The sequence below is a fragment of the Nicotiana attenuata genome, chromosome 12, assembly GCF_001879085.1.
Source record: "Nicotiana attenuata strain UT chromosome 12, NIATTr2, whole genome shotgun sequence".
NCBI classification, from domain to species: domain Eukaryota; kingdom Viridiplantae; phylum Streptophyta; class Magnoliopsida; order Solanales; family Solanaceae; genus Nicotiana; species Nicotiana attenuata.
The window spans coordinates 42,359,834-42,376,187 of record NC_032000.1 but is presented as its reverse complement, the minus strand read 5'-3'; the positions used below and the strand labels follow the sequence as shown (position 1 = coordinate 42,376,187).

Below are 16,354 nucleotides of genomic sequence, written 5' to 3'. Positions count from 1 at the left end.
AAGCCCATAGTGTACCCATTCGGTCCCGGAGCTTTGTCTATTGCACAAGCCTTAAGCATTCAAAAACTTCATTCTCCTCGAAAACATTTTGCAATGCTTGTACTTCAGCTTCAAAAATAGACGGGCAATTGTTCATATTGTAGGTTGGCCTCCATACTTCTGATTTAGAGTATAGCTTCTGATAGAAGTCGATAATCTCCTTTTTGATCTCAGCTAGTTCTTCAATATTCTCCCCATTTACCTCCAACTTGCTGATGTTGTTGAATCTTTTATGTGCATTGGCAGTTCTTTGGAAGAACTTGGTGTTCCTCTCTTCTTGTTTGAGCCATAGAGCCCTAGATCTTTGTCTCCGGGCAATTTCCTCCTTTGTAGCATATTCTTCGAATTCTATGGATAGGTTTGTTCTCCTGGCCATCTCCTCCTCATTAAGGTTCCTCTGTTGTTGGATAGCATCCAACTCAGCTATTTGGTTCAGTATGATATTTTTCCCCCTCTCCAGGTTGCCATGGCTATTCAAGCTCCATTCTCTCAGTTTGCCTTTCAAGGCCTTTAGTTTGCAAGCTAAGATGTAGTCCTATCTACCTTCAAAGATGAAGGATGTCCACCAGTTTTGGACTCTGTCAGAGAAGCCTTCAGTCTCTAGCCACCAATTTTCAAATTTGAAGTAGGATTTGGTGTAAGCCCAGCTACCACACTGTAGCATTAAGGGTGTGTGATTAGAACAAACTCTAGGAAGAGTTTCTTGTTTGATATTTTTGAAATACTCATTCCACTCCATCGATACCAGGATCCTGTCAATTTTTGAGGTGGTCTCCTGACTGTTCTCTCTAGCCCATGTATAGATGCCCCCTTCTAATGGAAGATCAACCAAGTCCATGTCTTCAATGAAATTAGAAAACGCAGTCATAGATTTGGTTATTCTGCTGCCATTCCTCTTCTCAGAGGGAAATCTGGTTGTGTTGAAATCACCAGCAACTACCCAAGGTCCTATGACCAGACCTCTAGTACCTCCTATTTCCCACCACACTTCCCTTCTTTCTCTGATGCAATTAGGAGCATAAACTCCTGTCATGTGCCAAAAGTCCTGAAAAAGTGACTCGAATTTGCAAGTCAGTGAATAAGCACCCGTGGTTACTACCTTCCCTTTCCAAACCTTACTATCCCATAAAATTAGAATACCACCTCTAGTGCCACTGACCTCCAATTGCCCATATTTTATACCCCTGGCCCCCCAAATTTCTTTGACAATTCCTTCTATATCCCCTTCAATTTTCGTTTCTTGAAAACACAATACATCAGCTTTCCGGTTGAGTATCAAGCTTCTAATCACCCTTCTCTTTTTCCTGTGATTCAGCCCCCTCACGTTCCATGAAATGATTTTCACATTCATTGATCAATTAATGAGATCTCTTTCCCCCTATTCCTTGCCCGGAACTTTTGAACTTCATGTCGAAAATCAGTCCCTTTAACTCCTGGCTGCCTTTCTTTTTGGGAGTCACCGTGTTTACTGGTTCTGTCTCTTGCCTCTTTGCTTGCCTGTATCTATCGATCTTCTTGAATAAAGCCAAGGCATCTTCTTCACATCCCTGGAAATCAACCCCAAATTGTTTGTTGAGTTAAGTTAAATTCTGATGAACCCATAAGGTTGCTTCCATCTCCCCCTCTAACTCGTCACTTTGCGGTTGCATCTTCAGAGGTTCAGCATCCTCAATTGCCCAGATTTCAGGTTCAATTTGCACTGCCACTTGCATGTCGTTACTGCCTCCCACCCCGTCAATAAATCCTTGCCCTCAATATTAGTCATGGCATCTTCGTAATTATCTCCATCTTCATGATGTGTCTGTTGCTCAGTCTCCTATTGGATTGAGAGAGGAAGAACTTTTTCATCGATCTTTTTTGCTTCTGAAGAAAGTACCGTTGTGAGCAGAGAGAGAAATTCCCTCAATTTCATCGAATAGAGGGTTTGTTAAATTCCATTGAGATGAAGTAGATTGGCCGAAAAAAGAAATTGGGCCTCTTCATTAAAAAGGAGCCAAAGGTCCTCTTCTGAATAGTGGGTTTAGATGGATGTGAGGACTTCTGGGCCAGAAAATTTTGGGCCCAATCAGCTGGCCCATCCACCTTATAAGATTTTGAAAATGGCACATTAATAGATGCACCCACGTGACCTACCCTGTCATTAATGCCCCTATACGCCTTTTGTACTTCTTGATAGGGTTTTAATGACCATCGGTCATTACACAGACTTCTTCTAACGACATCTTCTTCTCCAGTAGCCACCATCGGCCATTACACCTTCTCAGATTTTGAAAATGGCACATTAATAGATGCACCCACGTGACCTACCCTGTCATTAATGCCCTTATACGCCTTTTGTACTTCTTGATAGGGTTTTAATGACCATAGGTCATTACACAGACTTCTTCTAACGACATCTTCTTCTCCAGTAGCCACCCTCGTCGTAGATTCACACCAGATCGGAATAGTGAATTCTATTCCTTTGTCAACAATCACCACATCCTTCGGTACTTTCTCCCCATCACCTCTAATTTTAATCCTTGCCCATTTGAGATGATTCTTTAAGGAAGTTTCTTCCTTGGTTTCCAGCCATCCTCCACAGAGGTCTCTGATGGCTTTGAAGATTTTCTCGGTCCAGAAGTGCATTGGGAGACCCATGGCTCTAATCCAAGTCCAATCCCTTTTTTGGTTAGTTGAGCAGCAGTCGACTGTCGGCGACCACCATTCCAGCCGTATTTTTGCTCGCTTCCACCTCCATTCCCCTTTGAGGATATGCTCTGCCATGTATTTGTTGGGGAATTGAAAGAGAAAATTGTGCCCGGCCATCTCGTATGCATCGACACCAAAAGCTTTCTTCCAAGTGTTCACTGACCATCGCCGGATGTCGGCAAGAGTTGGTTTTTCATCCAAGCTTTCGTCAAAACTTCCAACAATGCACCTGCTCATGCTCAGCAGTCCCTCATCTGTGTTAACCTCACCCTCGGAGATTAATATTCTATTGCTGGGGCCGTGTGTGACTTGAACTTCATCGCACTCCCTTGATTGCCATTTGCTGACTTTGACAGAGGAAGCATATGGAATTTTGGGGTCTGCCATCTTGGGACCATTTGTAATAAATGGCCTTTTGCTAGCATTAATGAAGTTCTTGATTTTGAATGCTATTTCATTCCATCCCGCATTAAATGTAACTTCTGGAATAATGGTCACTGTTCTGTTGTCACCTTGGACAGTGACAATGCTAATAAATCTTCCAAACTTGTTGAATTTTCTGGAGCTATAAAACATAGAGTATTGCTCCTTTAGTTGCCATTTTCTAACAAACGTGTCAGCATCTTTTGAGGCTTCTTGAAAGACAAAGCATAACCATTCCATAATTTTCCTGCTGAAGGTTGATCTACGCATGCAGTTACGGCTCCTTTCCACCCATTCGAACCATGTTTCTGCTCTTGATTCAAGCTTAGTAATGTCATAAGATTTGAGCCCGGCTGTAAAATAAATCCTATTATCACCCATAATGAACTAAAAAGTTTTTAAGATTAATCACTGGAGGATGATTAAAATTAAAGACTCTAAAAGAAAGACGTCGGAAAGGCTAGATTACGCCGGAAAAGAGATGTTCTTTACTACCTCAAAAAATGTGCCAGAGAGCATTTGGCACTCTAAACTATTGGGGTCAAAACAGAGCCCATTTTGCTAAATGAACAAATAATTCAAGTCAGTTATAGCAAAAAGCATCTCCGATAAAACATGTACCATCAATTTTTTTATGACGACATGTAGTATTAATCTATAAACTATTGGGGTCAAAACATTAAACCAAAAACACTATGCATTAGATGCAAAATGAAACAAAAACATTGATCTCTCAAAAAGTTCAACTATAATTATCTCATGCCACTACCACCAAAATTAGCACATCCTCTTCCAACAGAAACTTCACATCTTCTATTCTGATTTTTCACTAGCGTTTGGACATAGATTTGGTTGAAATTTGAAAAAAGAGTTTTTGAAGTTATGTTGAAAAATAATATTTGGAAGTTGAAGTTGTGTTTGGACATGCATTTTATTTGAAAAAGTTGAGGTTTTGTGAGTCGAAGAAAAAATTTCACCCTGGTGAACTTGAAAAAAAAAATCTCAAAAATTGGTCATATTTTATGAACAAACAGTGTTTGCAAAAAAAAAAAACATTGAAAAAAAGTAGCCAAAATTTACGGCCAAAATTTTTAGCCTCTGTAACATTGAATGAATCACTTGAGAAAACCCAGAGTATGAGTGACCAACTGCACAAAGCTTTGGGCTTAAAACAAGTGGTAGCGTGTACCCTAGCAAACGAGCCGTTTTACATGCAGCCCGTGGCATTTTATGGATGCCCCCAGCTAAAAATGCATCTCAAGGCTCACCTGTATCATACCTCTTAAAACCATGACAACAAGGTGTCCAAGAGATTGAGATGATTATGGTGGTGGTGGTGGTAGTATTGGTGGTGATAATGATAATGATGCCGATGACAATGATAATTATGCTTATATTATCAATATCATTTTGAATTCTGATCATCTGATGATTATTATGACAATGTAATTATCATTTTTACTATTTTAATTATTAACAGTAGTTGTTGGCTTGTTGTGGTAGTGATAGTAATGGTAGTAACAACAGTTGCAACAGTAGTAGTAGGAGCAGTAACTGCTCGGGTGAACTGTTTGACAGGAAGCAAAGACAAAACAATTAAGTGAAGTACTATTAATTTTTTCAATTTGATTTGCTTGCTAATGGCAGTGATAGTAGAAGCTTATAGTCAGATCCCATTGGATTGCAATAGTTAAAACGAAAAAAAGATCATGCAAACTCCTGAGAAAATTCTAAAAGGAACAGACATTTTACATCACTATAGCAAAAAGATGAGATTTCACCACCTTGCATAATTCTAATAAAATGGACTGCTCTGAAGGGCTCATCAATGCAGCAATTGCAGAAATAGCCAATTTAGATTGAACACGACTGCCCTCCAAGCAAACCTTCTCTAAGAACGAATATATATCACTGCAAATACAACCGCTCTAACTCAGAACCAAAAAGAGAGTAGTAACGCAGCATAACATATGCAACAAGGAAAAACACATTCCACTTTTCTGGGGAAAAAAGGGAGGCTAACTAAACATTCTACACGGGAAAAAAAGGAGGGGAAATGGAATGTAAAAGCATGCAATTTCTTGGTTGAGTTCTAGAAGAAGCCAACCACCAAAGAACTTGTGTAAAAACAAGTACAGAATGTGTAATCTGGTCTTTCAACCAAGTAAGAAGAAAACCCACATCCTCCTCCTATGTGAAGGTAAAGATTGTTTGCTATGATACATATTAGGAAGAAGCTGCAATCCTGTCTTATCAAATCATAGCACCAAGAAGAACTCAAACAAAATGAAATACAGAAAAGAAGAAAAAAGAAGCTAAACTGATGGTCTGAGGGATTCACCCAGGTTGAAGCTAATAGCAGAAAAGACTCCATTGCTTTAGGATTAGAAATAATGCTAACATGGTGAAGCATCTGGGCCACTCCTTGGAATAGTAAAGACAACAGAACCAAAGGGCAGACTTTAAAAAAGAATCAGATGATTAACTTAAGAAACCTAACACTTGAATATGACACTAAAATAAAAAGCAGTGCATGTAAAATTTAATTTAAGTTCATGCTCTTGCTAAATCGCCAAATGAAATATTTAATGCCGAGAGATGCTAATTTCTAGAACAAATGCCGAGGGAGGTAATGCTCAATCTCATAACAGACAAATTACACAGATCATCAAGATTAGTAGGTCTCGCAATGGAAAATGTTAAATATAGGGCATTATACAGTAAATTCTACAGTGCTCGAACCAAAGAGTAAGCTACTCCCAACCTAACCGTGTAAACTTTTTTGTCCGACCATATGCCCATTCATGTGAAAAAATAATTAATGGAAGCTTAATTCTGTCTCTTTTGACTCATTCTTCCGCATACTGCAGTCGCTCTATAGAAAAAAATGCACAAACCACAACCTAGAACGTGAAGAAATTACCCAAGGTTGATTAACATATGGGATCCTTCTTTTGCAAGAATCTGGATCAGCCGTTCATTAAATGGGATAATCTCCTTTGACAACAAGAGCTGGAATTCTGTCTCCAAACCTCTCAAGAGTGAAGGAAATGCACTGAGAATAGTCTGGCAAAAAAAGGGGATGAATATGAAAGCCAAAAATATAGCATACAATAAATACGGCTGCAAATACTATATGAATAAAAATCTACCAGACAAAATGAAAGAGATTAATAGGGTCAAGGTGGCATGTAAAGCTTAAGTTTCCTAAAGCCCTTTTATCAAACTGGAGAACTTCATGCCAAAGAAGTGATTGCGCCAGCAGATGGCTTTGTGAAATATCAATGAAAAATAACTAACAAAAGGTAAGCTTTTTAAGCATGACGACTTTCACATTTGTCGTGCTCAAATAGCAAGAAAATCTGAAGCTTTCTATGATCCCCTTTTCATTTAACATAGTGACTAGTACAGTAATAGAGAGCTAGGTTTAACTTTCTAAAAGTCACCATCAGTGGAACTCAAAAAAGAACTTTCTCAGACTCGTAGTCTAGTTCAATTAAGTGATGCCAGTATTTCTATTGACTGTCAGAAAAGGAAGAGAGGAAAAAAAGACTAGAGTGCAATTTTTGGACTATTATAAGCATAATCTGCAAAACAGTCGATCTACTACTACCCAAAGTTCCTAAGGAATATTTGGTGTGAGGAGCACAAAAGATGATAATAGAAAAAAATCTGCTAATAATTAATATCCACCAATTTCAAGATTCTTTCTTTTAAAGTAATTTCTCTTACCAAGAGGAGTTGAATAGAAGAGTCCTCCAAATGCTTATTTCCAAATCTGTCATCTGAAAGATGACTTAAAATACAGCGCACATGCTCTGAACCAAACAGATTGAGTGAGCATTTCATAGAAAGTAATTGAAGAAACTCCGCATGCGGATTCTTGTCCCCAATCTCTCTCAAAAGATTATCCTGGATAATGCAAAGGGACGACAAGTTGTGCATTAAATATGTCAAGGAATTGATAATGGTGCAATAACTCAAATCTAAAGAAGAAAATAATATAAAAGGAGGGAAAATTAGACTAATCAACAAAAAAATTGCACTACCATGTTATCATGAACTTGTATGTGCCCCAAAATCGCTGCCTTATGCCAAATCAGGTGTGCATATAGTCCAGACGGAACCAAAGAGTTACAAAAGGCAGATATATTATGGGGAATGACCACACAAAACACTCTGCTTCTTACTTAAAACATGAAGTAAACTCCTCTCTAACCCAATTGGAAGTCCTCTTTGACTCATTAAAGAGTCGAACTAATTCAAATGCATTAACAAATTTACTCGACATCGGAAATGCATATAACATAAATATTTAACTTTAGAGAACTAACTTTAGACAACTAGATCCTCTCATCCATAAGCTTGTCAAATACACTCAGTTTCAGTGCCTCCACACCAGCACCCACCACCAGGGCTAATGTAAACTGTTATCTTTGATTAGTTTAAGGCAAGAAAATTTTCTCAAAATAGGTAAATGTAGAATGGGAAGAAAAAAAAGTCTTCAAATCAAATATGCAACAGTTACTCATAAAAAGGAAATCACTTTGAAGTTCTAGCAAGGCTGTTGCCACTTTACAAGCTTATAGCCTGAAACCTCAAAGAAACCAAAAGGTTGGTCTTTTTCACACATAAGCTTAGGCATACACCTATCCTGAAATGTTTTCAAGCTTCTCTCCAGAAAACCTTCTTCCTTATACTGACCAAAACCAGAGATCCAATCACACTCATTATTTTGTTAAGCATTCTCGTTCTACTCCAAGCCCACATTTCAGTCTGTTAAGCCTTGGAATCATTTTTTCCATTGCTATTTGATACATTAAGGTCATTAACATTAGTCTACTCTCTTTACTCCAGGCACCCTCCTTGGCCTGTTTAGCTTTTTTTCCTCTCGTTAAATCACAATTTTCAGTTTGTTGAGCCACTTAGGGCTCCTTGAAAATCAAGCTCATCCAAGAAAAACCACTCAAAAGGCCCAACCGCTTGCCCTGCTTCCTGGTTATTCTCAGTTCTAGACACCACAAACTTTTAATGCAATTTATTGGGGGATTGAATCCAAGAAAATATAAAAGCCACTGGAAGGTTAAAAAAATATCCTGAGATTACTAGAGCAAGAATTCATTAGAAACTCTAAAGGCATCTTGCTCCATGGTAGAAATTTTGATAAAAAGAAATCCACTCTATATCCAGGTTGAAAGTGAAAACAGTAAGAAAGTAAAACTTAAGGTGAAACAAGCTCACCCTGGTTGTTTGAGCATCTTCAGTTTTCTGTTCATTTAACAACTTCCCCAACAGATTAAATATTCGACCGTCTTTCACCATATCCAGTTTATGAAAGCAGTCTTGTGCTTTGGTAGTATCCTCAAAAGATGCTGACATTTTCACAATGGACATTTTCATCTTCTTTTCTACTTCTTCAGAGACTTCCTCCTGGAGGATAAAGATAGAAAACCAATGCAAAATTACTACACAAAATGAAGTGAGAAAATCATGTGGGAGGACCACCATTCTCTGCAAATTGGAATTTCTTCATAAAAAACACAGCAGTCTGTCTTGCCAACACCAGCTACCAAGAAATTAGAAACAAGAAGGGTAGTTAATGCCATCGCATTCTTCTGGGCTAAACCAGAAAGGCTTCAGCCAAAAAAAAAGGTATTCCAAAGTTCAAAGAGGTACTCATATCTGAAATTTGGAATTTCGAACAATCGAGTAATTATAACATTAAAGCATCTATTGCTTCAGCTTTAATGAATTCATTTTCTCGTATACAGTGTAGAACAAAGAGACTTATCATAAACGAATAACAATTGGCAATTATTTGAGATACCTTGTCTTTATTGCAGAGAGTTAAGTACACTTGCAATTCATTTCGCAACCTGGAAGCACATCACCCCATGAATTCAAGCAAAAGAAGCAAAGCAGATCTTAGAAGTTAAAGAAATCCAGATTTCACCAAAGTACCTCAGCTTTTGAGACAAAATTGCATTCAAAGCCTTCAGATGACAAGGCGTAAAAAGTGAGAACATGAAGACCCAATGCCTGGTTCTATCCTCAACTGAAAGAGAACCAGGAAACAGAGAGTCAGCTAGCACAATCTCCATTCGCTGAGGCCTGTGCATCAGATGAATCATAATTAGATCTCCGTCAACTAGAACATGCATCTATTTAGAACGGTAACATCATGAAATAGGCATACTTGAACTCCTTACAGTCTCTGTCATAGCATAGCATCAAAATTTTACATGGAATCTGTTCAAAATGATCACTGAAATCCATGATTGCAGCAGCACATTGTGTGCAATATTCCTGATACAGTTCTAACAACTTTTTCAATGCTTTCTTTCTGACAGACACCTATATATTTAGATGGACAAAAGAGGCCAAAAAAAAAAGCAAATATCAGAAAGCACAATCAGAGTTCTTTTTAAGAAATGCACAAAAAAAAACAATTCTATCTTATGGAAGCTGTTCAATCACCATAACCTTTTTATCTCTCAGTCGTTCTGCAACAAGTGTGATTAGTTCAGAGGGAATAGATTTTAGCTTATGTCTTGCCAAGTCACACATCACAGTAACTGCCTCTGATCTCACTCTGTCATCAGAATCCAAAAGTCGATCTTGAAGAGCGGCTTCTCGGTTCACAAGAGTTAAAACATGAGATGTAATGCTGAATTAGAAGACCAACATTAAGGCATTCTGAAAGACAAAAAAGAAATTAAAACAAAAGGCTTTCAAGTTTTGACATCTTACCAAGAACTTTAAGTGATTCTTTTGCAGATGGATTGGTCATGTAGAAAGCTTTAGCACATGAAAGTGTAATGAGTCTCACTTCAGCAGACTTATCACAGGATCTATTTAAGAATTCTACGAAAAGCTGGTGATAATCCTGCGCAAAATGGTTTCCAGGCAAGGAAAAGATCCTTTTCATCAAGCCAAGAGCTTTTATCCGAACATCCACTTGATCTGTCTGCAAAGAGAGTTACATTTCTAGTTTGAGCAATATAGAGTGGGCAAAATAACCAACTTCAATGGAAGAATTTTAACAACAGTAATATGAGAAAATGAGGAAGACATTACTATCAAAATTTATTTTAGCATTCATCGGACCGGACAACTCACACTGTCATACAATAATAGACTAAAAGGCAGAAGAATCACACACCAATAATTCATGCATCAAGCTAGGTATGACAGAAAGAAGCATTTGAGGAGCACACTGGAAGATTTCATATATAATATCATGGTAGTATTCCTTGATCTCACTCTGCACAGCATCTCTGTTGAGTATGCAAGACCTTAAAAACCTTGAAATGATATCTTCGATCTTCTCACTGCATTTTTCAATGACAGAGACAGCAAGCTGGTGGGACGCACGAGATGCACCCTGGATCAGAAGTTAAAAAATAATTCCAGTTTTTAAAGACAAGTACACAACAACTTCATAACAGGAAAAAATGAATTGCAAAACTAAGAGAGAAAGGTTAATCAATTTCATCTAAGCCAAACAAGCACCACTTAGTAAGTATATAAAGTTCCTATATTGCACATATAAACTTGCAACATATAATATATATGTATCCACCATCAATGACAAAAACACTTAGCATGACATGGAAGAAGATAATCTTTCACGCCATAACTGGAAGTAAGCTTAAAAGAACAAGTCTATGAGCAACTTCAGATAACATGTACTACTACTCCTGCATTTTGACGAGTCAATCAGAAGGTACGATTTAAACAGATGATTCTGCACCCATAATTAAAGGATGATAAATTCAATATTAAATGGTCAGTTTGGGGCATTACTAATGTTCATACGTTGATGAATCCTCCAACCCGTGTTTTCATCCTTTGCACCACATCTACTTAACAAAACACACTAGCCCTGCTCCACAGTCAAAACATGTATTACAACTTTCTACATTCAAATAAATAGGTATTCTGGGACAAAAGGAAGATGTCTTTTTCACTTCTCCCCAAACACCCAGAGGAAAGAGTTGAGCAAATGACAAGTCTCCATTAGCCCCAAGGAAATGTATACTAATCTAAAGCATATCAGGATCCATATCATCACTAATGCAACCAAAAAGAAAAAAATAGAGATTAAAAGCCATAACTTCTAAGACAGCAGCAGAAACTTTATGCAAAAAATTTATCTACAAAGAAAAACTTTTCGTTGGCTGTGAACCTAAGGGAGAGGAACTGCAACTATAGACTCATAACTTGGCGGATAGTAATTTCCAGACATCCAAAACAGTACAAGGGTGTGGGCTTTAATCATCTTGGATATAGAACCAGTGTCCGTGCAGGTGACAAACACTCAAACAACAACGATAACAATTTTCTCAATTCCAAGCTAGTAGTAGCCAGCCATACATATCCTTGCTATCCATATAGCTCCATTAAACCCATCTCAATCCAATATTTTAAAATTTAGGCTCTCTATCACTACAAGTTACTTTTTTCTATTGAAATATAAATCTCTAATAAAACTTACTCTTAATGAACATTGGACATAAAGTAAACGTATCAACGTGACTAAAACTTAACCCCAATCAAATGGTATCACCTATAAGGATCTTTTTCTTCCATCCTGCCCTATCTTTCACGACCCTACTCCCGTATTTCGGCTTAGGACAGGCAATATGAGCAAGCTCACAAACATGAAGCTAGGTCACAGACACTCAATTGTAAGAAATGAACAGCCACAACACCCCGGTCTACAAACAATTGTTTTTCATTTTTCTTAAAACCGTCTTTGCCAATTGAATTAAGTTTGACTTCAGAGATATCGAATTAAAATAGTTTTGAACTAGAGTCATATATGAACAACTATGTATTCAATATATAAACATACACACACATATAATATATACTCCCTCCGTTTCAATTTATGTGAACCTATTTGACTAGGCACGGAATTTTTTGTAAAAAAAAAGAAACTTTTGAACTTGTGGGGTAAAATGAGGCACATATATATAGTCTAGCTATAAATCATTGCATAAAGGTAAATTGTTTTCAAATATGGAAGGGGTCATTTTTTTTTGGCACGAACTAAAAAGAAAATAGGTTCACATAAATTAAAACAGAGGAATATGTATATATATATATATATATATATATATATATGATAACTGAGTATATATATATATGCATATGTATATGATAACTGAGAAATCCCGAGCGGGGGCCAGTGACACATGATTCGGAACTCGTTGGATAATGGGCCCACTCCACTACCTAACCAGTGACGTGCGCCTAACCCATACATTAGATCAAGCCCTAGGGGTTACACACACACACACACACACAGAGATATATATATATATATATATATATATATATATATATATATATATTGTGTGCGTGTTTGTTGGTGAATGAATAGCTTCATCACAAGTGCCACTTCAGGGCAAGAGATTACTTTCTTGGTTTATTTAGATAAGAAGAGTGTAAAAATTGATCCATGAACTTATGTAGAGGTATAAGACGTTCTGTATCAGAAACTGTACACTGCTGTAGGACAAAACATCAGAAACCATTCATTTTAATTTAGAAAAAAGGTCTATAAGAATTAAATAAAATTTCATTTGCTCTTAATAGGTGACAAAAATTGATTTAGAAATGGAAAATATATAATTGAATAAGAAATTAGCTAGAGAAAAGAAACAGAAAGGGAAAAAAAATAATAATGGAAGCAGAGCAAATCTGAAGACTTAGGAGTACTTAAGTCCTTAATTAAAGTTTTATAAGTTCAGAAAGGAAGATACAGAAAATAGAACATCCTCTTTCAAAGCTTCAGCTACCACCCTACCCCTCCTCCAACTGTTCTACAGTGAGAAGGTGACACCAAATAAAACTTGGTTTGTTGCTTCAAGACAAAATCATTGAGTAGAGATTACAGCACTAGGTACTTCTGCTAATTTCATCTTGGAGAAGGGACAAAAAGAAGATCAAAATTTCTGTTTTACAGGGATAAAAGAAAGAAAGTTTTTCATCTCTCTCAAAACAAAGCTGAAAGTACTCCTGAAACTGCTAATGCAGCAACCACTTTTAGCTTTGGATCTTATTAAGTTATAGATCATCATATCTACCTTTGCTTCTTTCAATAGGTTCTGCAAAACCACATCCAAAAGGGGCTCAGAAACTTTTTTTTCAAAAGTGAGCAGCTCAGAACTGCTCCTCTCTTTCTCTTGCATTTTCTCCTTCATCTTCTCCTCCAAAATTTGTGACATTATCGATACTACTGCAAAAACCATACTTGGAGGGTGATGTTCCCTACAATGAAAAAGTTAGCACCATCAGATAGTAAAACTAACCTTCAAGAGATGTGCCCATGTAAACCGCAGGAAATTTGAACTATAAAATTAAGCATGAGAACGTGACATGGTAAACAATTATGTAAATTCAATTTAGCATCCGGAGATTTCCTGACTTCGGTGAAATTCCTAGCATCAGATATATTCATCCGCAGCCACTTTTATTTTAACCGGTTTTCTTCATGCGCTGTTTCTCAAAGCATTTCAACTACTAGACAAATCAAGGAGTTTAAAAGATGAGCAAAGGGGAGGGGGCATCAAAACCCTCAGAATCAATCAGGAAAAAGGACTAATAATACAGATATAAAGAATTTCACCTCAAGACAGCAAAAAAGTTTTTGAACAATTTTTTAACCAAATCTTCACAGCCGATATCTAGCATTATCAAACAAAACCTCAGTTTTGCAACAGTCTCTAACAGCTGTACCCTCATGCTGAAGTAAGGATTCTTGGTATCGTCAAGCTCTGCGAAGATATTGACGAGAAGTCTAAATATATCCTGTTAAAATTTGAAAGTCAGCAATTGTATTGACAGTATTACGGACTATAGCTAAAAGGGAGAGGATAAAGAAAAAAGTAGCACGGAGGGGACCATATAACAGAAACAATTGAACAAAATCAGACTTTACCCTAGAAACTGCATCAGTAAATTCGGGGTCTGGTGCCAAGACACGGATAATTTCGCAGAAGCAGATGCCAACCAGAAGTCTGATATCTTTGTCCTTGTGAAGAAGTAAACTATGTTTAACAAGAGAACTGCTCAAGGGTTTAATGACAGACTTCAGTGATTCGGACTGCTTTAATCCTGCAAAAGCACGATTGGCTTGCTGCAGCAGAAACAGCTCATGTCATGCAAAGAACTAGAGAGTAAAATGGCATCTGAGAAGAAAAAGCACAGTAATTCTCAAAAGCAAAGAAAACTTCATCCAGATGCTAACAATCATACTTTTATTATAACCAAAAAATTCCCTATGAGTTAGCTGGCCCAACCCCAGTTGGCAACGTGTTCGAAACTCAGGCAAGTATGCCTTCACCCTGCTCACACTTAAATACAAAGCATTGCAGCAGCAAGGTCCAAATCATGACTTGTGCCTTACAGTCACATTCCACATTGCACCCTTAGCATTGAGCCAACACTCTTGGGGTAACAATACTTATTATTCTTTTCCTTTTATAAGTATTTTATTTACAGATGCACCACGAAGGTGTCGCATTTTCTTAGCCCAAGAAAGTATATACAGATTTCTAAAGAGCCCAAAAGCACATCAGACTCTGTACTCCATTTACAGTTGCCTTTGCTTCCACCACAGAATGTGAGCCCTCGCTAGTACTAGTTGAGAAATGAATTATAGGTATGTTCCTTCATACTAGATGATATCATTTAAAAATACAAGAACTAATAGCATGTTTGGTCAAGCTTCTTTTAGGCCAAAAGTGCTTTTTTACAAAGTTGAGTTGTTTGGCCAAGCTTTTAAAAAGAAAAACAAAATGTTATTGAGTAGAAGCAGAAGCAGTTTTTGAGAAGCATCAAACACTAATTGATGCTCAACAATGTTTTTCAAATTAAGTATTCAAACACTTTTGAGAAAAACACTTCTCAAAATAAGAAGCTGATTTTAGAAGCTTGGCTTAACAGGCTATAAATAGCAAAAAGAAAGAAAAAAAACATACAGTGCAGATGATAGATTTCTATGTCAAAAAAAATATCCTTAACAAACTTACTAAGCTCCAATAATGAAGAGAACGTAGTGAAAAAAGAGCAAAAATTGCCAACACAAAAAGCAATAACAGATTTGAAAAGAAAAGAAAAAGAGCCTTTGATAAATACTAGAGTGGAAAAACTTATAATATCTTCAGTCGCAAGGGCAAGGCATGTGAGAATTAGAGCATCAAATGATAAATTACTAAGAAATTAAAATATATTAGTGTTAGAAATAACAGATTAACAGGTAAAGAATATTAATAAAATATGTCCAAAAATTGGAGAAACGAGCAAAGGTAATTGAGAGTAAGGTCTTACTTTTAATAAGTTCACTAGAGTATCTTTATTGGGGCAAGTTTTGTATGCACCCAATTGTTTCCCAATTCGGGAGATTACTCTTATCGCCTCCGTCTCTGTGGAGTCCGCCATTGCGAGGTTAATCAGAAACCCTAAGAAGCTTCCTGAGATTTTTAGAGAGCGATTAGCGAATGTAAGCGCGTGTGAGAGAGAGGCAGAGAGTACTGGAGAAAAAAACTTTTTCCCGCCTTAAGCCCTTTATAATGTGCGCTACCCGACAAAACGGTTGCTCACAAATTTTGAGAAAAATTTTCTTTTTTTTTCTTCTTTTTAAATTTTTTTTTTTCTATTACACTAATACATTGTTTGATATATAAATATATTCATTATAATCAATACAGTATTTGATTTAAAGGAGGAGGTACCTCATTCATCCTATCACATAAATTGCTGATGGTTATAGAGGGTAAAAAAGGTAGTTCGTACTAGCAAGTGTGTAGAGGTCCAAATTTGGTGACCACGATAACGGACACGCAAGATAAAAGACGGGATTGAGGTTGTTCTCACAAAGGCTGATGCCAAAAGCGGGCAGCCGAGATGAGAAAGTAACGGTAGCATAAGTTCAGAAGTGGACATAAAGAATATTCCTTTGGATATTCTTTATGCTGTACTTTCTAGGATTTTTTTTGGGAATGTCACTTATAAATAGTAAGAGATAGGGGACTTTGAAAAAAAACACATTGTAAGAGTTGACAAAAGAGAATATCCAAAAGTTGTCTTATTTGTTGGTAATATTATTGAAGCACACGTTGTTCCATCTTGATCCATAAATCTAGAGATTCCATATCCATCCCAACTTCATACTTTTCCACGTCGCAGACAGAGA

At 37.0% G+C, this 16,354-nt stretch overlaps 1 protein-coding gene across 3 annotated transcripts in view; it reads right to left on the bottom strand.

Moving 5' to 3' along the window:
• Positions 1–15,682, bottom strand: part of LOC109235611 (sister chromatid cohesion protein PDS5 homolog A) — a 30,971-nt gene extending 15,289 nt beyond the window's left edge. For all 3 annotated transcript variants that reach the window (XM_019401789.1, XM_019401791.1, XM_019401790.1), the window contains exons 1-14: positions 15,490–15,682; positions 14,099–14,296; positions 13,787–13,968; positions 13,245–13,428; positions 10,313–10,534; positions 9,901–10,117; positions 9,634–9,779; positions 9,347–9,504; positions 9,112–9,261; positions 8,978–9,026; positions 8,392–8,580; positions 6,883–7,062; positions 6,074–6,216; positions 4,935–5,061 (exon numbers count right to left, since the gene is read on the bottom strand). In XM_019401789.1, coding sequence (XP_019257334.1) covers positions 4,935–5,061; positions 6,074–6,216; positions 6,883–7,062; positions 8,392–8,580; positions 8,978–9,026; positions 9,112–9,261; positions 9,347–9,504; positions 9,634–9,779; positions 9,901–10,117; positions 10,313–10,534; positions 13,245–13,428; positions 13,787–13,968; positions 14,099–14,296; positions 15,490–15,600 — 2,256 coding nt within the window. In that variant the 5' untranslated portion in view covers positions 15,601–15,682. The remainder of the gene's footprint in view (positions 1–4,934; positions 5,062–6,073; positions 6,217–6,882; positions 7,063–8,391; positions 8,581–8,977; positions 9,027–9,111; positions 9,262–9,346; positions 9,505–9,633; positions 9,780–9,900; positions 10,118–10,312; positions 10,535–13,244; positions 13,429–13,786; positions 13,969–14,098; positions 14,297–15,489) is intronic.